Genomic DNA, 27,172 nt, shown 5'->3' with positions numbered 1-27,172 from the left:
TCTACTAGTTTAATTTTACGCATCTCGCGATTTAGACATGCTCGCATTTTTTTTTTATTGACGTTGTTATCACGCGATTTTGCTTCTTAGAATCTCGCTAGATGGCTCGTACTGCTATTTGTTGTCAAAGCGACGTGCGAAAATAAAGCGAAAAAAAAAAATACGCGATCAGAGGGTTAACAATCAACTAGTTCATTTCAAGTTATATAAAGAAACATGAATAAAAATGTACATGCAGTTATCATGTCGGAACATACTCAAGTAAAAATTATTATTTACGTACGAGTATCAGGAAATATATAAAACTTAATTCAGGGGGTACGACAGTGCCCCGCCAAGTCGTGCACAGCCGTATCATAAATATTTTACAGGTATTGTACACGAATATAAATGTTCGAATAAAAAAAAAAAAACATTAATTTTTCATGACATTTATTTTATAAAAATGCGCCGTTATTTTGTTCAACATACGCTGTACGCATATTCACAAACTCATGAGAGTAATATACAAGCTTCGACATTTATGACAAATAAAAGCTATATTTTTTTTTTCTTAAAATATTAATACAAAAATGGTGTACAGTTTTGTTCATTGGATTACTTTTTAAAATGGTCCATATATGTATATTGTATTTTGTCCATACATGTATTTAATGCGAATATTGTGTTGAAGTACTTATAAAAAAGTTACTACTTATAATTATTAACAAAAGTCGTTTAATAATTATAAAATAGGCCCCACTACTTGACTCATGTCGTAAAATATATCAATTAATAAAAATATTACTTTTAAAGAATAATATTACAAAAGTTAAAAAATTAATGTAATATTTAATTTGAAAAACAAAATAATTACATGTATGCACTATGCCGTTGGGCATTTTTTTTAATTAACTTAGAATTATTATTTACGAAACAAATAAAAAATGTAAACCGAAAATGTAAATCATATTCGGTACATAAATTTATGTAAATTTTAAATGTATTGGTCCTATACATAATTTTGATATACAAAGTGGATATAAGTATAACATTAAGTTATTTAATGTTTACAATTATGCGTAAAAGCGATTTCTTAATAAAATATATGTTTTATCCGATTACGTCAGGTATATGATTACCAACATTTTGTTTATAAAATTAAACATTTAACTACGACGAGCTTACTTTGAATAAGCGGGATTTTTGCATCTTATATTTATAAATGCTAGTGATGACTTATTTATCAATAGACGACGCCAGTGAAATAATATTCTTAACGTTTATGAAGGATAAAAATAATAATAGCAATGAGAAATTAAACAAATATAATGAGATTTTTCTTTTTAAAGATAGTAAATAGGCTATATACCTACTATGTTAGGATGTAAAAATCATTTTAAAAATCACATAGTTTATGAAAATCATAGACTATGAGATTTTTAGAAACCTAGTAATCTACTCCTAAATATGTATTAGAAACGTATTTGAGACTTGGGAACATCGTTGTTAAATAAAACAGGTGTGCTTTTTTTAACAGACAGTGCTCTGAACAAAATGTCGATATTAGAGTAAAGTAGATAATTTTAAGTACCTCAAATAATCAGAATTAAATAATAAATTCGAAAAAAAAAATTATGCGAATAAACACTCATTTTAGGATTATAATAATTTTAGTTCTTTTTTGTTCTATTAGCGTTTACTAATTAGTCATCAAATTAGTCTAGTAATATGTTGTTTATATAAAATGCCTAATAATAATGCCTAAACCATTTCACTGGCACTATCTCTTGATATAAAACAAACTACAAAGCTAGTACTCTATAGTTCGTCATACATTTAGTCTTAAATATTTATCTCACATAGAAGGATAATAAAATTCGGCGAGATTAAGTGTTTAAATAACATACAAATTACAATTAACAATATATGTAAGATATTGTCCTTATATGTGAGATCATTTTATATTAAGAAAACAAACAGGTAATTATTTACAATTACTTATTTACCTAGTTATATACACGTCTTAAATACTAATTGCAAATTCGTAGCTGTTCTTGAAAAATAAATCTGAATATTAAAAATAATTGAATTAAAAAAAAAATGGTTTATTATATAACTCAGAGAAATTTTTAAAACGGTTGTCATTTTTTAAGATGTTAAAAGAATTAACTAAGATTAATATTTTTACACTGATACTGGCATTATTATAACATACTATTTATTATTATAATTAATTTTAGAAACGATAAAAAAAGAGTCTCTGTATACGCGGTCATGGTCACAGTGTATGAGATTATTATAATAAGTTACTTCAATATTGTGACATGAACATAGCATATTGGTCTTATCTATATACACTAACCTACGTTATACCCTCATTAGTACATAATAGAAGGCACATCCCGTACCTTTTGAAGCAACTGTGCCTACATCTTAAAATGTCTGAATTGATTTTCAAAAGCGTTTCAATTATAATTAACGTTACAAAACTGATTTCATTTAGATCTAATTAATAACGATAGACAGTAAAGCTGATAAAGTACTTAATAGTAAAGTAATAAATTCACTTTTGGCAGTTTCGAATACTGGTCGCGCCTTTCACAAATACACAAGCTGTTATACTCGTTAAATATAAGTGACATTCAAAGAATATCGAATAAAAACGTCAATTGAAGACGATTATTCTCTCCGTTAAAAAATACCACAACAATATAAGAATACTTCTTAGACAGCTGAATTTTTACCAATAATCGTTCCTCCACTAGTTGCATAAACCCGTCGACCGTCGAATTCCACCGAAGAGTTCCTCTTTAATCCATCATCGCCAGTATCCTTTAACGGTTCCTTCTCATCTCTGCAGAAAAAAATAGCAATTACTTATTTAGTGAATTCAGATTTATTACATGGCTAGCGTAATTTACAGCACAGATTCCAACTTTTTTACATTTTTAATTTCTACTCTGTGATTTTTTATGTACAATGGTATAAACTAAGGTTGTATGATTAAGAGCCTGAGCAAACGAGCGACAAATTTAGATATACTTTTTTATTTAACATAATACATAGAACTTATAACGCATTAATTAACCCTTCTTTGCATATTTTTTTTTATTGGTGAAATTAATCAAAGTGATATAATTCATTTTAAAAATTAAAAGATATATGGTTAAAAAATAAATTTGACAGCTATAGTTTTTTCTGCAATAGACATTAAAAAGGCATCCAGACACGATCAACTTAAAGTGAAATTGTTCTTTTATATAATTTTTGGGCATTCAATGTTATGATGGAAATTTCCACCCGTATGCAAAGAAGGGTTAAGCAATGCTGGTCCTTTGCAAGACCTATGTATACACAAAAAAAAACTTTTTTTTGAATGAACGAAAAGTTGCTCGTCTGTTCAGACTATGATGGTTGATTAGGAATATATTTACAAAACCGTTTACAAGCAAATTGTAATTATAAGCTAAACACAACACACATTTCACTTTGCATTAAAACTGAAAAAAAAAGAAACAAAAACAAGCTCATGTTATTTTGAAATTAACAATACATTAAATGATGATTATTAAAATTTCTTACACTGGCGTAGTTGGGACATAGCTAAATGTGACCGGAGCAGCGTGAAAGACAATTCAATTGTTAGTGATAACTGTGCAGAGGAACATTATTTAATAAAATATCTATGAAATGGCACACAAGAAATATTACATAAAAGGAATATTAAATAAATACAAAATTAAATATATCAACGAAATCTATCAAAGAATCAATTAACTGCCGTAAGAGATGTTCCGGATAAATAGAACTTGCTAAAATTCCATTAAAAAATATACAAATATCCGTGCATAAGATGAGAACTCAAACATTATTTTACATTCTAAAAAATATTTAATTTGAATTGCACTTGTACTTTTAGTTTTACTATTTCAAAACGAAACCAAAGCACAATATCTAACTAATTATTAAAACAACTCTATCAGCCATATATACAAGAGGCAAAATGCTAAGCTTGCTGTAACCGATGTTCATTATATATTTACACGTTGCATATTTACAATTGATTTTTCTCCCTTTATATCTATCTCCATTATTTCACTGTTAGATTTTTATTTGAAACTTTGGTTAAATCAAATCTCGTCAAAAGGACTACCATAGCATCCGCACAAACAAAGCATGCAGGCAACTCTTTAGGTTTGGTATGGTGCCTTACGTTGGTGTTGGCACGAGCTTCACGGGTGGCGGCAAGGGCGCGGGGGAGGGCGGCGCGCGCGGCTTCGTGCTGCAATAAGGGAGCGGGAAGCGCCAACCGTACAGACTAGCGGGCAGAAACATCTCTCATCGACACTAACACTTAAATATGGGACCAAAGGATAGGACAAACTAAAAGGAATAAACTAGATTGACGACAGGATCATAACATAAAAAGTTAATTTCACAAACATGGTGTAGAGGATCTGTTAAGATGTCGATGAAGTGCTGTCACAATGATTTTTTATTGACAGTGATTAATTTGACATTGAACAGTTACGGTAAATTGATATTAATAAAAATTGATTTTACCTTCCCAGTTTAGCTTCGTCCTCTTTGTGCTTCTTCGCACGTTTTCCGCAGATTGTGGCAATAAAACCTTGTCGCCTGAAGCATAGTAGAAGAAGATCTACTATTAGCAAGCAGATGAATACACCAGCTAATGCCACTCCAATAATCGCTCCACTTGACAATAGTTGAGGTGGTGCAAATCCGGAACCCACACCTGTTGAAATACTTTTGTTGTAGACATAACTAACGTTAGGTAAATCTATTTCTAAAGAGCAGCAGAAACGATAAACATAATCTAGTGAATCTCTTGAATTTTGATAAAAATTTAAGCACATTGAATGATAAAAGGAACTGTTCTGATTTCTACTGCTCTTGTTTTGGTTAGTTTATATATCATGTCACAAAAGCTGAAGATGTTAGACATGATTTAGATGACACATGACAGTGATTGTAACAAATTCATACGCAGCGCTTGTGCATAGTAATAGTGATAATAAAATTAGTTTATTTATCCTTTATAAGCGATTTAGATATTTATTACAATCAAGTTGTGGTGACGAAGTAAGGAGTGCTTTCAGATCGGCCATACGTGCACCCAATCACCGATAGTAATTCGTATAATAAGTACTTAAGAAATACACAAATTGAGTTTCGCAAGTAGAAAGCTCTCCGCTAAAATGAAATGGGGTTTGAATGGAAATGAAATAATGGTTTATGATGATAATGATAGATGATGCGATGTCGTAATCTTAGAAGTAACGAAAAAAAATATTAAAAAGAAAAGTTGTCAAGATGCAAACATTCCAAATTGATTTAACGCAAAATAAAAGTTCAAACCCCATGACAAAAGTTTGGAATCTATCGAAAGCGATACGATAAATCTATAGATAAATATAAATTTACAACAAGTATGTTTACAACAAACTACGGGTCTGATGGAATTCTAATAACCATCACCTGAGTTGTTAACCCTATTCTAATTTATTTTAAAATTATTTAAATATATTTGTGATTTGAAATGATGCTTTACTATTTAGTAAATCCAGATGTTGTATCAAATATATAATTATCAGATAGAGATAGAGTCATTTCAAATAACAATGTTACATAAATTTCTAAATAATGATAATAAACTAAATGTATGCTAAATTTAACTTTCAGAATTTAATTCAAATATAAAATTAGCTATGCGCCGTAGATTAAATCAAAATATAATATTAGCAGATCCATCGCTATTCCATCCATGCTTGGATAAAATAAATTAACAACTAGGAAAAAAAAATTTCCCAAAATAAAATAAATAAATATTTTCATCTAATGACAAATATAAAATCATTTTATAAATAATGATTAAGGTATTATCTAGTCCTATAATAACATATTATGTTAATGCTGATCATGCTAAGTGGGAAATGTGAACTTTCCGTATTTTAAAGGGTGTACACAAAGTAACGGTAAGGTCATGCAATAGTGGGTAATTAACTCATTCCAGGGAAACTATGCAGCAAGTTCATTAATGGATATAGGTAGATTATTAAGATAAAATATATTTACCCAACTTCATTGAGGGCGACACAAACACACTTCAAACGATCAACATTAAAGGATTAATGGACTGGTCTCTTGATAAGCATCTTGACAGCTTTCTTTTTTAGGTTATCTTAGGTATAAATTAATTTGGTCATTCAGATATTACAACTAAGGTAAGGAGTTGTAGGCTACTCTCAGATAGTTTTGGAAATGGTAAAGGTAAAAATAAAGGAATCAAACAACTTCAAAAATGAATGAATTTGTATTAAATTAATATATACAAGTGTTTCATTCATTTTTATACACGAGAAATACATGTATGCATGTTTTTAAAACATTTATTTTTCACATTGGTCAATTTTCTCTTCTGAAATAGATCACAATTGTAATCATTATTCTTCATTAATATTACCTATTAAAGTCCCGCATTTAATAATATATGTACAAATTCATATCTTTCGCTTACAAATACAAACATATCTTTATCTGGACGACATTCTCCTCGATACAGTATCCTAATATTTTATTCTATCAAAAAGTTAAAATACTCATCGAAAAATTTGACACATTTTATTTAGAACTCTTACACAAATCACTATGTATGTTTAATCATTATTTTGGTATATTTATTAAATTAACACTAATTTATCATTTTATATTTTGGCAGTGTTAATTTATTAGCCATTAACTAACTACCTACAGAGATTCTATTTTTAATCCTATCAAGTAACGATAACCTATCATAGTCGTTTTTTTATAATCAAATCGCTAAATAAAATCATCTAATATTGAATTGAATTCATTTCAACAAATCAACATCTCAATTTTAATGTTTAATCATTTAATGACACTATTTGTAATTATTATTTTCATGTAATTAATTTTAATCAATTAACTATTATATATTATCTAATTTCAAACACAATTTTTTTAAAAAGTTTAATTTACATACAGTCAACAAATAGTTTTATCACAACAAGTAGGCTTAAATAACAATAACCGTCTTGGACTTGTTTAGTTCAAACGATTTTACCTATAGATGGATTTATAGTTTACACTATATGAAATAGTATTATAACTACAGTTATGATATCCACTTTAGTGTGAGCCCATCCGAAATGGCTTGAACATCCATTTGGATTACCTAGAAAATATTTCATAAATATAAATACGTACAAGATTTGAAAGAAAAAGAATGCACTAGCGTGAGATAAATAATATAAAAAAAATAACACTGGTAATAAATTAACACCAACAAAATATAGCATTAAATATAAATCATAATATTATTTTAAAATGCACATTAACATAAAATTGTGATATAACTAATCTAAATGAACAATTTGTACCAAATATAAAAGCACTGTTTTCATACAAGACCGATAATAATAATTCATTATTTGTACCATTAAATAGTAACAATTAATCAGTATAATTACTCTCATTAGAAAAATACAAAACATGGGCAAGATTTATTAACACAAAGTAAAATAAGATACGAAGCGAAACAAATATTCAAAAAAATACAAATCGATAGACAGCAAATGTCTTAATACTAAAAAATAAAATTGTACTTACACAAAGAAGCAAAGATGATAAAAAAAATAATTACCAGTAAAACATTGGAAGAGAAACTCCTTTACTCTGATGAGCATATGTTTAAGGCACTACTAGCAGTACTATAGAATGAAATAAAACACAGTCATAGTTCACACAATGAAACACAAAACGCACGGAATGACGAAACTGAGAGCATAGGATATGGCGGACGCCGCAGAAGGAATTAGTGGGTTTGGGGCAGTGTAAACGTCGTAGAAGCCAGCCCGTATTGGCAGCTGATTACTCTCTTGGTTATACTCACCGAGTGCAGTCTGCAGATACAGTTCTACTGGCAACGAGTATCCGAGAACGTTGTGCGCTCTCACGTGCATTCGGTAACGCGTGTCAGGATATAGTCCTCTGACTTCATAGCTAATAGCGTCGTAGGATTTTAATTCTTCTATTGTGCACTGTGATTCAGATACTACTTTCCATTCTCCACTAACTTTTACGACCTGGTTGAAATATGCAAAAATAAATACAATCCTTAACTACTACTTACTTCATAATATTATAATAAATGCGAAAGTGAATTGTTCTTTTCGCTTTCACGTCTATATCGCTGAATCGATTATGATAAATTTTGGTATAGAAATAGATAGGACCCTGAAGATGGTTATAGGCTACTTTTTCTCTCGATCAGTGTTCATAGATAAATAGATAATATGTATTGTTTTATTCAAAAATTACTGTAGCAAACTTATTATAAATAGATACAAACAATTTCAAAAAATATTCATACAACAATGGGCCATATGACAATTGCGCGGACAAAGTCGCTGATAAAAATCTTATTAATATTATAAATATGAAGGTGAGTTCGTTGGTTTGTTACCTTATAGCGCCCTAACCGCCTTAACCAATCACTATGAAATTTTGTATAAGATGGAAAAGGATATAAGCTGTTTTTTATCCCGGTCGGTGAACATGTCCAGATCACGCAGACGAAGTCGCGGGTAATAGCTAGCTAGCAATAAATATATCGATGATGGAATGTTAAAAAATCTCTATAGATATATCCATAAAATACTTACAGGACAATAGCTGATTTCATACATATCGATGGGTTCACCATTATCAGCTGGAACTTTCCATTTTAACTCATATTTATCTGCGTATTTTCCATAAATAAGCGAATCTGAACTGATATTTTCTCTCCATTTTGGTTGTTGCGGAGGTGATCTGGGGGAATGCATATTTATTTAACTTATTGATAAAAGTTCAATAATTATAGATACTATGTGATAGATTACAAAAAATAATAATAAATATAAACAAAAATGGTGATTAAGAAAATGATAGCTCAAAAACTAAGATAACAATGTGGTAACAGATTTTAATTTACTATAAAATTGTGAAGAAATCTGATATACGAATTAATTAATATAATTTATAATTATTAAACGTCTAAATACTAATAATTATACAAATTAAAACAAAGTCCAAGAATTTACTAAAGTTAAATTAATTATAGTATCTCAATTTATAGCATAAGTCAAAATATAAATTATATTTGAGAAACATGCAATATAATTATCACCTACATATAATTAGATAATATAATAGAAAAGAAAATTACGTTTTGGGCGTTATAACCGTCAAAGGCGCCGACCAAACTCCTGCGCCGACCTGATTCACTGCAGCAAATCTAAAGTCATACGTGAACATGGGCCTTAAATTCTCAACGATATATGGCGAGTTGATCGACCAAGTTCGGTTCCTTGCGAGATTCCAATCGAAATTGCTGTTTTCCTTGTATTGAGTTGTGAATGCTAATATAGGAGGGCCCATGTCCTCAGCTGGACCGACAATGTTAAAGGACACCGATGTTGCCGTAATAGTTTCTTGTATTGCCTAAAAAAATAATGAAAACATATTAATTATCGAAAAATATATAATGATACTTTTCTAGCAGTCTATAAAGTCTAGTTTTCAACTATCATTCGAATAAATAAAGAGTAGAAAGGTGTAGATTGTTTATTTTCCTGTATTTTATAACTTTGATTTTTTTAGAAAAACAAATAGTTTGTGTATAATGCACTTGTAAAATTATAAAAACACTGTTTTGTATTTTAAATATAACATATATTCGTATCGTATTGTTGAAATACAATACGTATTTCAATAATCTTTTTTTCTCGTTTATACCAACATTAATTTCATTCAAGGAAATAATAAAAGCACCTTACTTTGAAATAAAATCATATTTAAACTGTGTATTTTAAGTCGATGGCTTTTCATTATAAAAATTACTAGTTGTATATTATAAAGTGGACATTATTAACGAGTTTATATTACCGAATATAAATATTATATGAATATATCAAGTATTTCTTTACTTTTCCTCTAATCAATAATGCACCGCCTACGTATTTCTCAGTTTGCCCAATGGTTGACTGGTAGAGAACACCGTCTGGTGTTAAGTCCGCCAAATGTACATAAATGTGCATTAAAGTTTCAATAATTAAATAAATTATAAATGATAACGTTTATATTCGGTAATATCACTGAAAATAGAGATAGATAGAGATATACATATGTATAAATCTATATAGATAGAATTTATTGACGATAACTTACTTGGATAACTCGGCCTGGTGGGAAACCTTCCCTCAACTCAATTATGTGTTCTGCTTCGCCGAGTATATTCGTAGCTATGCATTTATACACGCCAAACATAGCTCTATCGACTGGGCTAATTGTAACGTAGCTAATAGGTCCAGAACCGAAGATCTTTATGTGAGGAGTTTCTACTAAATCTACATCCCTGTGCCTGTAAATACCGAAAAACTATATATACAGAAATCTAAAAAAACATAATTTTTTTTAAGTATTTTTTTTTTTACTTTTTACAATAATTATAAAATTGAATAAATAAACAATCTATATTCCAGGATATGGTTTTTCATATGGGCGTATTAAGGTTTCTTAAGATTCGGCAACGCGTACGTGACATCCCTGGTGTTACAGGCGTTCATAGGCTACGGTAACCCCGTTTACCATCAGACGGCGCATATACTTGTTTGACACCAAAGTAGTATGAAAAAAATATAATTTCTACCAAGATAAGTTTTGGCTAAGAATTCAGAACATAAAACAAACATTGCACCTCTAGAGTGATGGATGTTGTAAATTTACAACTCAATATCGTAATATATAATTTTTGAAATGTTAAATCAATAATAGTAGTAATTCATCAATAATTACCTCCATTTAATAGTTGCATTCGGAATACTTTCAGCAATACAGCTTATGTTCACTGGTTGGCCATTCCAGCTCCAGATTGGAATATCGGGCATGTTTTGGAATGTCGGTTTAAATTGAACTGTTAAATGACCATTCTTTCTTGCTTCTCCACCTGTGTAAAAATATTTAATGAGGCGATTCCCAAGTAGCTGGATAATTTATTATTAAAAAAAACAGACTTGATTTTTCATCAATTAATTCCAATATTTTTCAAAGTATGTGATTGATAAATGAATATTAATTATTTTGTTTAAAGATAGAATAATTAAAATTGGACAAATATCGTGTAAAATATAATATTAAAAACAAAAACGTTAATTTTTTTCGTGATTGGCCTTTAAATATTATCATACCATCATTTTCGGCTAAACATTCGTACAAGCCATCGTCCGTTCTATTTAGATTTGAAATTGTGATAACGCCACTAGATTCCATCTGATCCCCGGTTTGTCGAGAACTCGTCTCGACTGTGATTCTGTAGAAAAAAAATAAGACATAACGTAACTAGAAGATAATAAAAAAGTGGACAATGAACTCACCATAAAGTTACTTAACTAATAGATGCGGTGGAACAATAATAAAAATTTGATCCAATGTCAAAAAATTAAAATAAAACTTATTTATTGATATCACTTCCTTAACGTAAAAACCAACTAACCTACGTATTCCAATTTTAAGATAATTTTTTCTACCCATCAACTTAGGTTAATATTCCATTCCATATATAACTATGTATACATTCCATATAACTATTTTATCTAGTTTCTACGTAATCTTATTAATAGAATATTAATTATTTCAATTGTATGGGAAATGCACGCTATCTTTATAATAAATTTATTAATAACAATTTCATTATTTTTAAGTAAGCCTTTGAAGATACATAAATATTCAATTTCCACGAAATAATTTTATTAGTATTAACAAACATTAAAGAGAAATTAATTTACTAAAATAACATACTCAATTTAAGTGTATAGCAAAATAAATATAATTACTGAAAATGTTATGCCCACAATTTTAATAGTAATTAAATTTTCAAACCAAAATAACACATATAAATGGTTATGTTTAGATTTGTATATAATTAATTAGACAGACAGCTCTCATAACAACTTGCTCAGATAAAAATTCTTAAGTTTTGTTTTGAAACTCGGCGGACATTGTATATATCCAATAGAAATTCGTAAACTATTCCATAGCCATGCGGCCACATACGGCTGCTCACGTAATCCTGGAATGTGAGGCTGTGGCCCATCAACGTTTAGAAATCCTCGAAACGGTGAGGTCGCTCCGTGAGGCCTGTGAAGAACCCAGGAAGCTTCTGTGCTTCTGGGCGGAGCTAGGTTGGCTGTACTAGCCACGACTCATACACACAATGGCCCAAATGAGAGGCTAAGCGCGGAAAATAGAGTCTTTTTCACATTCACATTCCATAGCCATATAGCCTGCACAGTGAACGATTTGTCGTAAAAACTAGTAAAATGTACTGGCGTCTTCAGCCTCGAAAGACCTTAGATTTGTTTAATTCTACTATGCATGCAATTATCAATGGTTTACTATCAGTAGAAGCTTTGACCTTTCTTATTAGTTATAAATCTATGGCTATAGGATAGGAAGGGGTGGCTTATTCTATGCCGGTACCACACAAAGTACAAAATATACAAGTAATTAATAATTACCTTCCATTATCGTAAGCACCATTTGTGAATCGGTCAGGGTTGCTCAGTTTCCTGAAACTTATGCGCGGAGCCGGCCGTCCTGTCGCTTTGCATTCCAATCTGCCGTCCATTTTTTCTGATACAGTCGCATTGAATAATTCGAAAATTTTGGGTCGTACAAGAACTTCCACTTCGATCTCTGTCTCGTTCTGTCCAGCTGGGTTGCTTGCACTGCAGATGTATTTGCCGTAATCACTGGCCTCCACACGACTGAATGTTAACAATCCAGTATTTTCGTTCACACTAAATCTGCTTGTTGTTGCTAAGTTCTAAATATAAGAAAAACAATTTAATGTATTGTTGTTATTGAAAATGCATTTATATTGTACACTGAAATTATAGAAAAAAATATTTTAAAAACCATAAATAAGTAGAAATATAAATTATTTAGATTTTAATAATATTAGAAAAAAGACTTTTACTCTTCCACAACTGTTATAACAAATTGACAATTACGGTTGTTAATATTTGAAGGTTTTAAATTTTTATTCATTATTTTAAGTTCATCAATATTTTAAAATTAAACTGAGTAAAAACGAAACTTTAAACTCTGATTAATTCGACGTCAACAGTCAATGAAATGGAATTTAAAATGGATATTAGATTCATCCGTTGATGAATGTCCCACTTTCCAAGATGCATTCCGACATGTTTAGTAAAGCGTTGCGTTATTTCAATGCACCGATGATGTACTATGTATGCAAGGTAATGTACCATGTAAACATTTGTTCGACTTAACTATATTTAGTTTATCATAATATATTCATCTATGAATGTTGTTTATATGATGAAAATCGTCCCTTAATTTGGATTGACATAATTATCTTAAATAACTAATTTGAGAAAAAAACAAAGATTTAAAATTTTTTAACGTACACCTTATTGTTTTGTCTTTATAATTTTTTTTTTGTACATAAAAAGTTAAAAAAAAATATTTTATTAAAAAAAAAACTTACTTCTCGTGTTGAAGCTTTAATCCAACTATAAGTTGGTGGTGGCTTCCCTCGGGCCTTGCAAGTAATCTGAGCCGTTTCACCTTCTTTAATAACTACTACCTGATCTCTTTCTTCCATTTCTGGCGCAGTATATACCTTTAATGTTATTTATCAATTATATTACAATTTTTAGAAATATTTTTATATTTTTGCAAAATTATAAAATAAAACATTTTCATTATTTCATTAATTCCACACTATATTCTACTATTCACCGGTTTCCAACAGTTTTTATTCTTCATTCATAATATAGACAATTAGATAGCACATTAAGTTTAGATTGTCTACAATAACATGATTCGCCACTCCAAAACCAAAAAAATTATGTGATTAAAACTATTTACAAACTTTTAAATCAAGGATAATATTCACTGGCCGGACCGCTACTGAAGATGTTTCTTCACAAACACAAACAGCGCATCAATGTCTGTATATGGTGAAACGTAATAAAGTAAAAAGTTGTTAGGGCGTGCCATGTTAACGTAGACAATCTATTCATTAATTAGGTAGCCTGTCATTCATCCTGTCAACATTCCTGAATTACAATTATAAACATATAACAAATAACAATGATCAACATTTACCTCTACATTGATTTCCCGTTCAGATAATTCACCAGTGTGAATGACAACTGCTCGGCACATATAAGATCCGTCATCACTTTCTTGTACATTTTTAATTAGTAATCCATTGGCATGAATAACATATCTATCGCCGGTTTCAATCTATAAAAGAAAATATATCGAATAAGCAAAATAAGAAATTAAAATATTTGTACATTTCTCATTCCCATAAAAAGTTGGAACTAAAATAGTCTATAGAAATAAATAGTTATTAAGACAAGACAGAACATGGTAGAGTTGGTAGAGTTGATAATATGAAATAAACATAAAACTCCATCTCTAGACAATATATTTTTACAAAATTTAAAAAACATCTTACTACGTTTGTATACTAATGTCACTAGAGGGTTCAAAATTTACGTATTTTTTATATGAATGAATTTTATAATCAGTTAACGATTGTTTTTTTATGCAAGCTAGAATGGCCAACAAGCTGACGGCTCACTTAATGAAAAGTGGTAATCGTCGTCTATAGACATGAACATTAAGTATCATGAACATAACAGGGTACATTGTGTCGAGTTAGATACTCTTCATGCATTACAGTTCTTAAGGACTAAAGTGTTACGACTCTGTACCCTGTAATTTCACTGCCATATCTTAATCCTTCAAACCGAAACATGCCCATGTAAACATAACAGCTTTATAGTAGTAACTTGAATAGGACAGACAATTTGTGAATCTTCGGTTTTATTTGTATCAATGATATATCACATTATTGCACTTTTAAGTCAAATTTACTTACAGGCACTCCTTCTTTGAACCAGTCTATTGTGGGAGCGGGTTCAGCAGTCACTTCACACATAACTTTAAACTCTTGTCCCTTTGTTGCATATTGATTTTCGTTGGCATTTGTGAATGTGATAGCAACTAGAAAAAAAATATTTATAAATATTGAAATAGGAAATTAGCAGAAGAAAAAGACTGTTACTAATAGAGACTAGTAGCACCATTAATAGCAATAATCTAAATTAGGTCGATCTTCAACCGTTGTGGTCAATTCTTAATAAATTTGTCATGATGAGCCAACTGACCTGCTTTCATCCTCACCTATCATCTCTTATTAATATCTTGCCAGCGTATACCCATAGCGCAGGCAGAATTGTCATTATATTATCACCCATAAAAAATAAAAAATCAGGAAGTAAACAAGACGTCACATCATCTCTTATTAAGCCAAGCATTAAATATGGTATTTTTATAGAAAAGAAAGATTATGTATATTACCATAAGTATCCAAAATAACGCTTGCACTTAAAGGTATGTTTGTATATGTCGCTACACATGTGTAATTGCCTGCCATCGCCGGAGTTATTGACGATATATAAAGCAACTGCAATTGTTTTGTTGGCATCGCCTCCGTGTAGATTTCCGGTCGAGTACCAGGTCTGTAGGGCAAATAAAACAGCATTAGGTATTAGAAGAAATAAGAACAACGAAATAAATTAACTTTAAAATTAAATTACTTGGTGCAATAAAGTGTAAATAAATAAATAACTTGATATTTGAATATTTATTTATTTAAACTTAAATGCACAGTATGAATATATAAAACAATTGGCGGACTTAACACCGGATGGTGTTCTTTACCAGTCAATATTACGAGTATACAGAGAAATAAGTAGATGGTGCATTTAAAAAATGAGAAAACATAAGCTAATACTTAATATATTTATACATTATAAACATATAATTAATATAATTTCATAACATATGTTAGTATGGGAGGCTTAAAATTTTTAGTCGCTTTTAAATCAAACTTCTTTAGCAAAAATTATTAATTGCATTGGTAGAACATTCCCTAAAAAGGCTGGTATCGATTTTAATCTTATGCAGTATAAGTGTCCTTAAATATTACAGTTAATTCTAATTATTAAATCAGAATTTAATTATCAAATAAAATCTTTCCTGTAAGTATAAAAAAGACAAACGAAAAATATTTGTCGAATAATACATTTGTTTTAGTTTAACAACGGAGATATTGTCGTATAAAAGAAGATTCAATATAAGCAATATTGGATCCACTTTCAATTCGGTCATAAGATTTGATATTGCATTATTGAATCTCATAGTATTGGATCAAAGGTCGTTCTATTAGGATAGAGAGTACAAATTTTAAATATATTTTTAATATCAAAAACTCAAACTTACGCGGCTTCATTTATAACTAATCCTTTGGGATCCTTCCACTGGGGTTGTGTGATCAATGAAGGATCCTGAGCATCTGCTTGGCATGTGAGGACAACTGACTTTCCAATAGCTACAGTCTGCTCCTTTTGCATTGGGAATATCTTCAAACTCTGACCCACGCATCCTGTGAAAAAAAAAATATTGTAATTTTTTTTATACAACTTTAAATAATGAAGGTCCAACTGATGTAATGTAGCAATTGTCACTTAGAGAAAAGTTGTGGTTTCACAGAATGCACCATAATATTCACAGTACCTATCTTATAGTGTATATGTTATCTTATAGACAGGTTGGTTGCTGCAGGTCAGAACTGATGGCCAGCAGGCCGAAATGATGTGTTATTTCTGTCTCATCACCTGTCCTGCCCTTTGTATCTTGCACAATGCATGAAGGAGGACTTGAACTGACTAAGCTTTGGTCCAAACCTAAGGTTCGTTTTGGTTAGCAGTGAATGTTTTTTTTTCATTCGTTGCTATATAGTAGAAACCACATGTACTATCTGTCTTATCACGTAGTGAAAACGATTCAATAGTACAGAATCGTGTTTGGGAAAATTTAGATTATTTAATTGTGCCAAAAACTACTCGTAGTTTTACATTCAATATTATATATATATATATATATATATATATATATATATATATATATATAAGCAAGAATGAATGGAGATGTCGGTAGGGGCCGCCCTAGACGGACGTATGTCGACCAAATAGGCGACGTGCTGAAGAAGGGCCAAATTAAAAGTACCCGTAACCGACGAGCGTGTATGACAAGATTGATGAATGTGGAAGAAGCGAAAGAGGTTTGTTTGAATCGAAGCATTTGGCGTTCCATTGTTTCTGCCTACCCTAATGGGAGACAGGCGTGACAGATATGTATGTATGTATGTATGTATATATATATATACTTCTTGCATGGTTTTAATACAATCTAAATAATTTTAATGTATTTAGTATTAATATAAACCTACGTGGTTTCTAAATGCTAATGGAACATATAACATATATTTCTTGTTTTCTGTAACATTAGTCATAATATATCATTGTTCTTTTTGTAATTATGTATGTTGAATAATGACATATATTTTATTTGGGGTCCTGAAATAGTTAATTGGTTAACTGCATATGTTTACATATACTATTACTTTTTCAATATACATTTTTTAGTGTTTATAGAATGTGTATACCTACTGTTAAGTCAAACAATCTTCTTGCGGAGACCTACCACTTGTACCATATAAAAATGTTTTTGGAAATAAATGATTGATTGATTGAAGAGTTCGTATTGTTGTGGAGTTTTTGGAAAATAAAAAATACCTATTGGGAAAAAATAAAAAAATCGCATTAAACTAGACAACTCTGCATAAAACATCTACGTTCAACAGTTGCAAAGTATTCCGAAAGAGAAACGGCCGCTTGGTGGACGGACCTGGTAACTCTTTAATTAACTTTACCGCAATTTATTCATCGGCACGTGACGATGCTACTTATTAACGCAGTTATTCTTCCGTGCTGCTGCAACTGCCATCTTAGTAGTCAAGATCCCTAATTGCATTTTCAGAACTAATCGTTTTATATATCATTCAACACGGTAACGATTAAGCTAATAATTTAAAATTGTTCCATAAAATAAGTCTTAATAAATTTGGTATAAGACAAACAGAATCGATAAAAAGGATTTTTGGAGTCGATTTAATATTGGCAAAGACAAATAAACAAGCAGGTTTTTGCTACTCAAACAATAAAACAGAGGGCCTACCGTGAAATATTCTCCGAAATTTCGGGACCGAACGAAACACAAATTTGATGTTAAAACCGTTTAAAAATATTAAAATATCGTTTCCTTCGACTATTATGGTAGGATTCATGACGAATAAAATGTTTAACTCCATTTACTGGGCTGATTTCGCTATAAACAAAAAAAAAACAAAATTGAGTCCATAAATTCGGAATTTCATTTCATGGTAGACCCCCAGTTCTTTCAAACACGATAAAATAAATATATGCATTTATAGATTGCAAAAGGAATAATCATAATAAACGAAGATGAAATGAATAAAATATCGTTGAATTGAGAACATATTCCATTTTGAAGTCACTCGAAAAGAATAAACCATGATATAAATGACAGCTATAAGCGGTCATATACAATGTAGGTATTTTCGTCGCAGCTTCAACTGAAATGTTGTCGTCATTCACGCGAGTACGTTTCGTTATTGCCGGATTTTTATCCTTTTTTCCCCATATGTTTTTGTCTCTTTCATTTACGTCACAAGCTTTCTAAGTTGTCAATATATAGTTATAACAAATGTAGACATGTATGTACCCTTTAAAGTAAAAAATTATGAAAATATATGATGGGTGGGATAATAGGTGAGAATGAAGCAGACCCATTGATCCATCGTGATGAATTTATCAAAATATTATCACGATGATTTCCAGGGGGTACCACGTGGAGGTCGACCTGTTAGGGTATATTGCTAGCAATAGGGCCATTAGATCTTATTACTATCTATCACAATCGCCTTCCCCCGCCATCACCTTGTTACGTCTACATAATCGCTAATATTCTGAAAAACTTAAAATTGTCTCTTAAAAATACATATTTTTAATATTTTAATGACAGTAAAGTAATACCATATAACGTCCGCTAAATGTTACGTATACAATGTCATTAATATCAGTAGCTTATCGCCAGCCCTGAAGAAACTACATAAAACTAAAAACATACCTTTTTGACGAACCCTTCAACCTCTTGGGAAAACTTCGAGGTAACTTATTCGGGAATGCTCTCGAGAGAAATCTCTTTTGAGACCATACAGTAATTTTTATTCTATCTTTAAAGCATAGAATAACATCATTGAAGAGCTTTAAAAATTGTTGAATTTCCAAAAGAAAGTTCCATTTTTAAATCAGTTAAAAATGTATAAGCATTGCATTGTTCAGACGCAAACCCATACTTATCCTTTAGAAAAACGGACTCTTTTTACCATATTTTAAGTATGCAGTTCACGTCGACGCCTCCCTTCAGTTTCGTCGTGTCTTGAAGCTTTTACCATTCTTTTACCTACTATATTCTTGCACTCTGTTTCGTTGTTTCAACAAAAGAAAATACAAGTAGACTTTTTTGCCTATTTGCAATATTATAAAGATATCATAGCAGTTACTCTTATGTTAATAAGATTAATTTTTATTTAAGCCTACATTAATACAAATGTGTATTTCTAAAAATATTTAGATATTTTTTTTATGCAACTTAGAATGGCAAACAAGTTGACGGCTTACCTGATGGAAAGTGGTAACCGTCGCCTATAGACATAAACAGTAACATGGACATAACAGAGTGTACTGTTATGCCCATGATATCTTCCATGCGTTGCCATTACTGAGGACTCAGGTGTTATTCCTCTATACCCTGTAAATTCACTGCCATATAACACCCTTCAAACCGAAACACAGCCATACAAACACAACGGCTTCACGGTAGAAACTCGAATGAGACAGAGGTGCCCAAGCAAACGACTTTTGTACATAGTCTACCTCTGGTTAATTATATATTTAGGTATTATATTACATAGGTATCTTTGTTATTCAATAATATCGGTTTATTTATTTGATTAGGTAAGTTGGTTTTTTTTAATGGATGATAATGAAATAGTTACCCCACCTGCGCTATCGGTATACACTGGCAGGGTACCAGTAAGTGGTGATAGCTAAAAATGAAACAGGTCAGTTAACTCATCGTGACGAATTCAACAATACGATAATTCAATGTTACGTAAATAAATCATAATGGTTTCCATGGGGAACCGCGTGGAGGTCAACCTAATAGGGTATATTGCTAGCAATGGGATTACTAATCTTCATTATTAACAATCCCTTCTCCCCCCAGGATGGTTGATTAGGTAGATATAATGCATTATTTAATTTAGATTAATATAATATGTCTATAGAATACTGTTCAAGCAGGTAAATCAGGGTATAAATTATAAGTCAAAATATAATATTAAATTATTTTAACAGAGAGTTCGTTGAAATCTATGAATGGACAATACAAATTCATCATTCATTAATGTACAAAAATACCTCACGAGTTACTCTAGGCATTTCATGAAATCCAAATAAGAATGATAAGCATGATAGCAATTACATTTCTAACATAATAAACATATCACCTTAGTCTACAGGAGGGCAGCTAGTTACTTAATCTGCTTTGTGTCTGATTCAGCTTCTTCTTTTATATATATATATACGTACATATCAAATATTTCGGTCGTTCAAAATTTTTGTTATAGATTTTTCAAGCAACGACAAGATAGATAGATAGATACTCTTTATTGTTTTCTCCAAAAGATTACAATAGTAAACTTATTATAAATATAAATAATTACAAGAAATAATCACAATGAGAAAACAATGGGCGGCCTTATCGCTAAGAGCGATCTCTTCCAGGCAACCTTTGGATGGAGAGGAGTAATTATAAACAATTTGGTGGGAGGCACAATGAAAATTTTTGTTAGTTCTAAATATGGGAGATGTGATACATATAATAATATAAATATTATCCCTACTCATTATATATATATATATATATATATATATATATATATATATATATATATATATATATATATATATATATATACATATATACATACACAACACATATACATACATGCATATAAACGCCTACACAAATACATAAAAATATATAAATACTGTTCACGAAAAGTATGCAAGAAATAAGTATGCTAACCAGACATATAAACATATTAAGAAGATGACAACTTGCTCAAATAAAAGTCCTTAAGTTTTGTTTTAAAACTAATATATGATGTTTATATACGAGTACATAGAATCCAAACAATATAGTAAGTATTATAGTAACTAAGTATTATAAAATTTACCCTCTAGGGCAGTATGTGGAAGAGGATTTATTTTGATTTACAACATAATGTTATGAATGATAAAAGTGAATTCCCTGGGGGTTATTCGTACCGCAGAATTTTATATAGTAAAAAAAATAAGTTTTATAACTTCTTTCGACGATGCAAATTGGCTAGGGGAATTTGTATTGAATTCCCATTCGGAAATATCCACGGAACGTGACAAAAACTTACTCAGTTCAATTTGAAAATAAATAAAAGTAAATAGTAGGTATCAATAGGTACGTGTATATGGCGAGAGGCGACTATCTCTATTTTTAAAGGGAGTTAAATACACTTTTTTTTATACAACTTAGAATGGCAAACAAGCTGACGGCCCACCTGATGGAAAGTGGTAACCGTCGTCTATAGACATGAGCAGTACCATGGACATAACAGAGTATACTGTTTCGTCCATGATACTCCCCATGCATTGCCATTCCTGAGGACTTAGGTGTTATTCCTCCGTACCTAGTAAATTCACGCCATATCCCACCCTTCAAACCGGAATACAGCCATGCAAACACAACGGCTTTACGGTTGAAACACGAATGGGACTGAGGTACCCAAGCAATCGACTCTTGTACAAAGTCTCCCTCTGGTAATTAAAATAGGCGTTAAGGAATTTCCAAAAAAAAGAAAGAGGTTCTCAATTCAATTGTATATTTTTATGTTTGTTACCTCTTAACTTTGTCCTTTTGTCAATCGAGTTAAAGAAGGAGATTTGTAATTTGGTTGTATTTTGTTATATTTGTAGCCTCATAACTCCGTTACTCGTAAACTGATTTGGAATTTTTTTTAGTTGAAAGGGTAAGGTCCCATAGAAATGTTATCAAAATAGGTTTAGTAGCTTAGTTTTTAAATCAAAATAATTAGTTTTATCACAATTAAATGTATTTTGTGTAGCACAATTTAATTATGAAGTCGGTTGTTATTCGGAGTTCTCCAAATATTATTATTTATATGTGTCTTAAAATACGACGTTACTAGACCTTGCTTATTATTCTTGTTTTGTCTCCAAGAAATTCTTTGCGTGTGTAATATGAGTTTTAGGCATGTTACACGCACACCAAAAAAACATATAACCCGACGCACATAAAATATTATTACCGCAAACATTTTATAGCATGAGACTTTGAGAATACTTTAACATAGTCTACCCATAATGCCCCATCATGGATGATATACGAAGACAATAACATATCCCCTAAAACAATTCCTAAAAATATTCATTCTTTACTTGTTTGCTAATCTACAAGATATTTAAATAAAATGCATATACGATGTAATGTAATATAAATGATATAAAGCCAGAAATATATCATAACAATTCTTTTAATCCCTTGAGCCCCATTTCACAAAAGTATCCCCACCTGCGAGATATTACGTAGACACTACCGCATCAAAAGCTTAACATGAATTTTACAAAGTCTGTACCTTGGAGGCATCACCAAAATTTCATCAACTTGCTTGGGGAGAGAGGGGAGAACCGGCAAATTCGCCAACGAGGGGACAAGTGAAATAAGCGAGCGTAGGATTAAAGGGTTTGTGGAAAATTTGTATGCCTCATAACGACACCACGTCCCTACGTGGTTTTGTATTACCAATTATGTTCATTTAATTCGTAACAAGCTCTCGACATAGTTATAGTGTAGTCCAAAATTCATTAATCATAATGAAGTAGAGATAGTAATGAACCTCTAGCTTCCAATATAAGGGCAATATTCATATTTTTTTCTTATAAAATTATTTATAATAATTCCAACTGTTCTGATTCCTTATTCCATTAGGCAAAGAGAGATGAACCAGAAAAACTTTATCAACTAAGAACACTTTAAAATACGAAGTCTTTAAAAATAAGATTTAAAAATCCTGCTAAATTTCACGTTTGTGAAGCAGAAAACATTGGGTTATTCCAATAATCCGGACCCATTCAATATATAAACCTTTGACTTTTTGTAACAATACGCAAATAGGAGTACGGTGATGTGAAACGAACCGAGACAGTTTCAGGTCTGGCAGAGACGTCCCTTGCCAATGTCCCATTGGAAATCAGTCTCAAGACCACACGGTTGGGGCTCAATTTGGAAACAAAAGGTTGTCTACATATACCTGTATACAAACTGCGCATAGGGTATTGTGATTAATCGCTTAGACATTATTCCCTAATTAAGCCCACCTTCCCCTCGGCTATGCGTTACGTTGCCGGGAAGGAACGGCAAACTTGAAACAAATACAAATGTTCTAATAGACCAGGAAATCCGAAAGTTTATAGAATTAACAATTTGAACACAAATAGTGTGAAAGCGAAGATCTGAAAGGAATATCTATATGCGGTTTTAATATTTTTAACTGGCTTTAAAAAAGGAAAAGCTTGTCAACTCATCTCTATATTTTTGGTAGACAATTATCTTCACCAATTGTGAACTAATTTTAAAGTTATTTTTTAAACAAATACATTCTTAAATTATGGATTAATTTATCTTTTAATCGTTATAACAATTTTATTTTTTCTTTGTGTTAATACCATATATTTGTTTTACATTTACATTTTGTTAAAATTGAAGTAGATTTATTTATATAACAAAATCTCATCTTTATTAATTAAGATGAAAATATTAAAAAAATTATAATTACAAAAAAGGTTATTTATAAATTTTAAAGAAGGTTTCGTTAAATAAATATTTTCTTGTATACTTCAAATGTAATCAAGATTAAATTACGTAATTAATTAAGGGTTAAATTTCCATTAACATTTTTTCTATTTATTATAACAGTTATTATAATTAATTTGAATAAAAAGTAACAGAATCGATATATTATAGATTAGTATATGTAACACTAGATTTTACTCGTGACTTCGTCAAAGTATACCGAATTTCATAGTGATTAGTTAAGCCGTTAAAGCATCAAGACACACTTATAATATTAGTAAGTTACTGCTGCCATCGTAAGACAATCCACCTGAGCTTTAGATTAAGGAATATATCTGTCTCCATATCCCTTAATCTAACATCAAAGCTGTAGTAACACTCGGCTTTACGTCGTTGTCAATTGCCAAACAAGCAAATTAAAAAATACTCATGAGTTTAATTATTATGCAGTTTAGTATTTTAAACAAGTCATATAACTGATTCTTTATAAGACAATATTTATACTTACATAGGTCCCTACACCTGGTGTAGGGACTATATTACTAGTTTATTTGTAGTTTTAATTTATATGTAGTAATATTTATTATTTATTTAATACTCTTATAACACATAGGGCAAACTAGCATACGACTCACTTGATGGTAAGTGACTTTTTGCCGCCACGAGTACGTGCAACCTCGGAGCAATTGCAGGTGTGGTACATGCCTTTAAAAAAAAAAATTTGACATCAGTCTATACATACTTCTGTATATACGAACTTCCGACGTCAATGTCATAGACATAGATAGAGCACTAGCTTTTTTTTCAGAGGTCTCACAAAAAAAAACTTGTTAAAGAGTAAGAGTAAGAGAAAAAAATATAAATATTAAATAAAGAATTGTTGTTTATTATTTTTATTATTATTATATATATATTTTTTTGTTAAGGTAATATTTATTTATAAATATTACCTATAAAAAATGTATTTCATATAATGACCTAATATCGTAAATCTTTCATTCTAAGTAAATTTGTTAGTCCTACGATACAATAATTCTACTAATATTACAAATGTATAAAGTATTTGAAAATTATTAATTGTAAATTATAACAACCAATAATAAACCATAATGAATTAAAAAAAAAAAGATAAAATTTGCTTATCATGAATGATGCAATCGTCAATATGAATTGAAAATAGCTACCGCAACTTTTTGTCCTAAATTAAGTCCAACAGAGTCTATATTAATTTCAGCTAAATTATAGTCGGAATCCCTACATATATTCTACGTCGGAAAAAAACATGGAGAATTGATAAAAATAACACCACTGACGGTATTTTCGGAAGGGTTTAATACAAGGGAGAGGATTGCCGATCAATAAATAACTTTTGTAACAAGACCGAGTGTTGTTAAATAAAACTTACATTGTTGCTCGCAACACATGTGAATAAAGACACCTCTGAATCATAATTTATTGTATAAAGTCAATATAAATTATTATAATCGAGGTTTAGTAATAATACGTAGTTGTCATAAGAGCTGTGTTATTTTTTTATAGGTGATAATGAAATAGTGACCTCACCCGCGCTATCGGGTGAAGGATGATAGACGAGGATGAAACAGGTCAGTTAGCCCATCGTAACGAATTCAACGAGAATTGTTCACGATGTTTTCCAGGGGGAACCACGCGGAGGTTGACCAGATAGGGCATATTGCTAGCAATGGGACTGTCAAACTCCATTGCTAACAATCCCTTCCCCCCTAAGAGCTGTGTTAGGTTGCGTATATCTTATCGCTATAAATATTACTCTTTCACACAAAAACAACTAAACGGTCATGAAAAACATTTAGTACACCTTCTATGTACCAAATATCATTTTTAAATTATGCGGGTAAAATTACGGGATAAAGCTACAAGTAAAAAGTACTCTATCTATATCTATGTATATATCTCAACAGCAGAAGTTCACACAGAAATAATTACAGATTGATATAAAAGTCATTATTGTCCTTTCAAGTCAACGTGTTATACCAACGTAACCGAATATTTGTCATTAATGAGACAAAAAAAATTGCGCATTTCATCAACAACAACGTCGTGTTAATACCAGAGATTCAAATTTTTTGTTATTTATCAACAATGTTTCTTTGGGAAATATTTGGTTTCACTAGTAAAATCCTCCTTTATAAGGACACTAATTATTTCGAGCATCCTGTATAGAACGGGGTAATTGTATCTTTATTATTATGCCCGGACAGACAAGACCGCCCTATCAACATGTGACTCCGTTTTGTCTGAAAAGGCCATAATTGAAGGAAATGAGATAAATTACTGTTGCGGGTCGTTTGTGCCGTGAAAGGGGAGACTGGGGCTGGCGCATCCATAAAGATGGAGTTATGCAGTAGAAAAATGACTTTAGGCAAAGTAAATAGTTGGAAACATAATTGCATAATCTGTTATAGAATTATGTGTAAATTTAATTTAATTTTTTTTTTATTTTTCCTCGTAATATGAATCTTACTAACATTTTCAAAGAATACAACAAACACAAGTAATTTACACTTAAAACTTTAAAAAATGACAATTTAATAATGCCTAAAATTAAGTTTACTTGAATATTTTTTTTTCAAGTAATTTTCTTATTTAAGTAAATTATGTAATCAAAATACATGTGCTCTTCACTGAATACTACAAAAGACATATCTCTTACTATGAGTTTAGCGTACTATTACTATATTATTGGCTATGCAGCTTGGCATACTGTCATCATCATCATATCATCCGTTGATTGTTCACTACTGAACGTAGGCTTCCCCCATAAGGAGAGGTTTGCCAGTTGTTGCCACGCTTGGCATTTGTTGTGGATTAGCAAGCACAGTTGGGTATTTCGTAATTGTGCCACAGTAACACAAAATTATTATAACTCAGTTTATTGATTTACCCTCAAAAGAGCAAAACATTGATATTCTGTTGTGGTCAAAAGCCAGCCGGGAGATTCCTTGACAAAAAAATGAATAAAATTAATTGTGTGTAACCATCATAATCATTACTATTTAACATTTTAATCCAAATTAATAAGTAACAAATACTATCAGAAAAGAGGTAGGTAGTCTATTTTATTGTTTAGTAGCCTAATTTCTATGCAACTGTTAAATTGTACTTTATTTCCTCAATCGCTTTGTAT

General features: G+C 30.6%; 1 protein-coding gene across 5 annotated transcripts in view; it reads right to left on the bottom strand.

The window, feature by feature from the left end:
- Positions 1-415: 415 nt before the first annotated feature.
- LOC113513009 (fasciclin-2) overlaps positions 416-27,172 on the bottom strand; it is a 165,881-nt gene continuing 139,124 nt past the window's right edge. Inside the window, exons 2-17 of one of the 5 annotated variants that reach the window (XM_052893594.1) lie at positions 16,390-16,552; positions 15,466-15,626; positions 14,984-15,108; positions 14,200-14,340; positions 13,577-13,711; positions 12,582-12,889; positions 11,253-11,374; positions 10,861-11,011; positions 10,234-10,426; positions 9,233-9,507; positions 8,688-8,835; positions 7,916-8,108; positions 4,546-4,738; positions 4,196-4,264; positions 3,565-3,585; positions 416-2,836 (exon numbers count right to left, since the gene is read on the bottom strand). In XM_052893594.1, coding sequence (XP_052749554.1) covers positions 2,707-2,836; positions 3,565-3,585; positions 4,196-4,264; positions 4,546-4,738; positions 7,916-8,108; positions 8,688-8,835; positions 9,233-9,507; positions 10,234-10,426; positions 10,861-11,011; positions 11,253-11,374; positions 12,582-12,889; positions 13,577-13,711; positions 14,200-14,340; positions 14,984-15,108; positions 15,466-15,626; positions 16,390-16,552 — 2,528 coding nt within the window. In that variant the 3' untranslated portion in view covers positions 416-2,706. Of the gene's footprint in view, positions 2,837-3,564; positions 3,586-4,195; positions 4,301-4,545; positions 4,739-7,915; positions 8,109-8,687; positions 8,836-9,232; positions 9,508-10,233; positions 10,427-10,860; positions 11,012-11,252; positions 11,375-12,581; positions 12,890-13,576; positions 13,712-14,199; positions 14,341-14,983; positions 15,109-15,465; positions 15,627-16,389; positions 16,553-27,172 lie in introns of all 5 variants that reach the window. The other 4 variants (XM_052893593.1, XM_052893595.1, XM_052893596.1 and 1 more) reach the window with 4 other exon arrangements.

Source organism: Galleria mellonella, unplaced genomic scaffold (genome assembly GCF_026898425.1).
Source record: "Galleria mellonella isolate WM207_F2 unplaced genomic scaffold, CSIRO_AGI_GalMel_v1 utg182, whole genome shotgun sequence".
In the NCBI taxonomy this organism is placed as follows: domain Eukaryota; kingdom Metazoa; phylum Arthropoda; class Insecta; order Lepidoptera; family Pyralidae; genus Galleria; species Galleria mellonella.
Note: the sequence above shows the minus strand (reverse complement) of the source record. Positions and strands in the feature narration are given on the sequence as shown.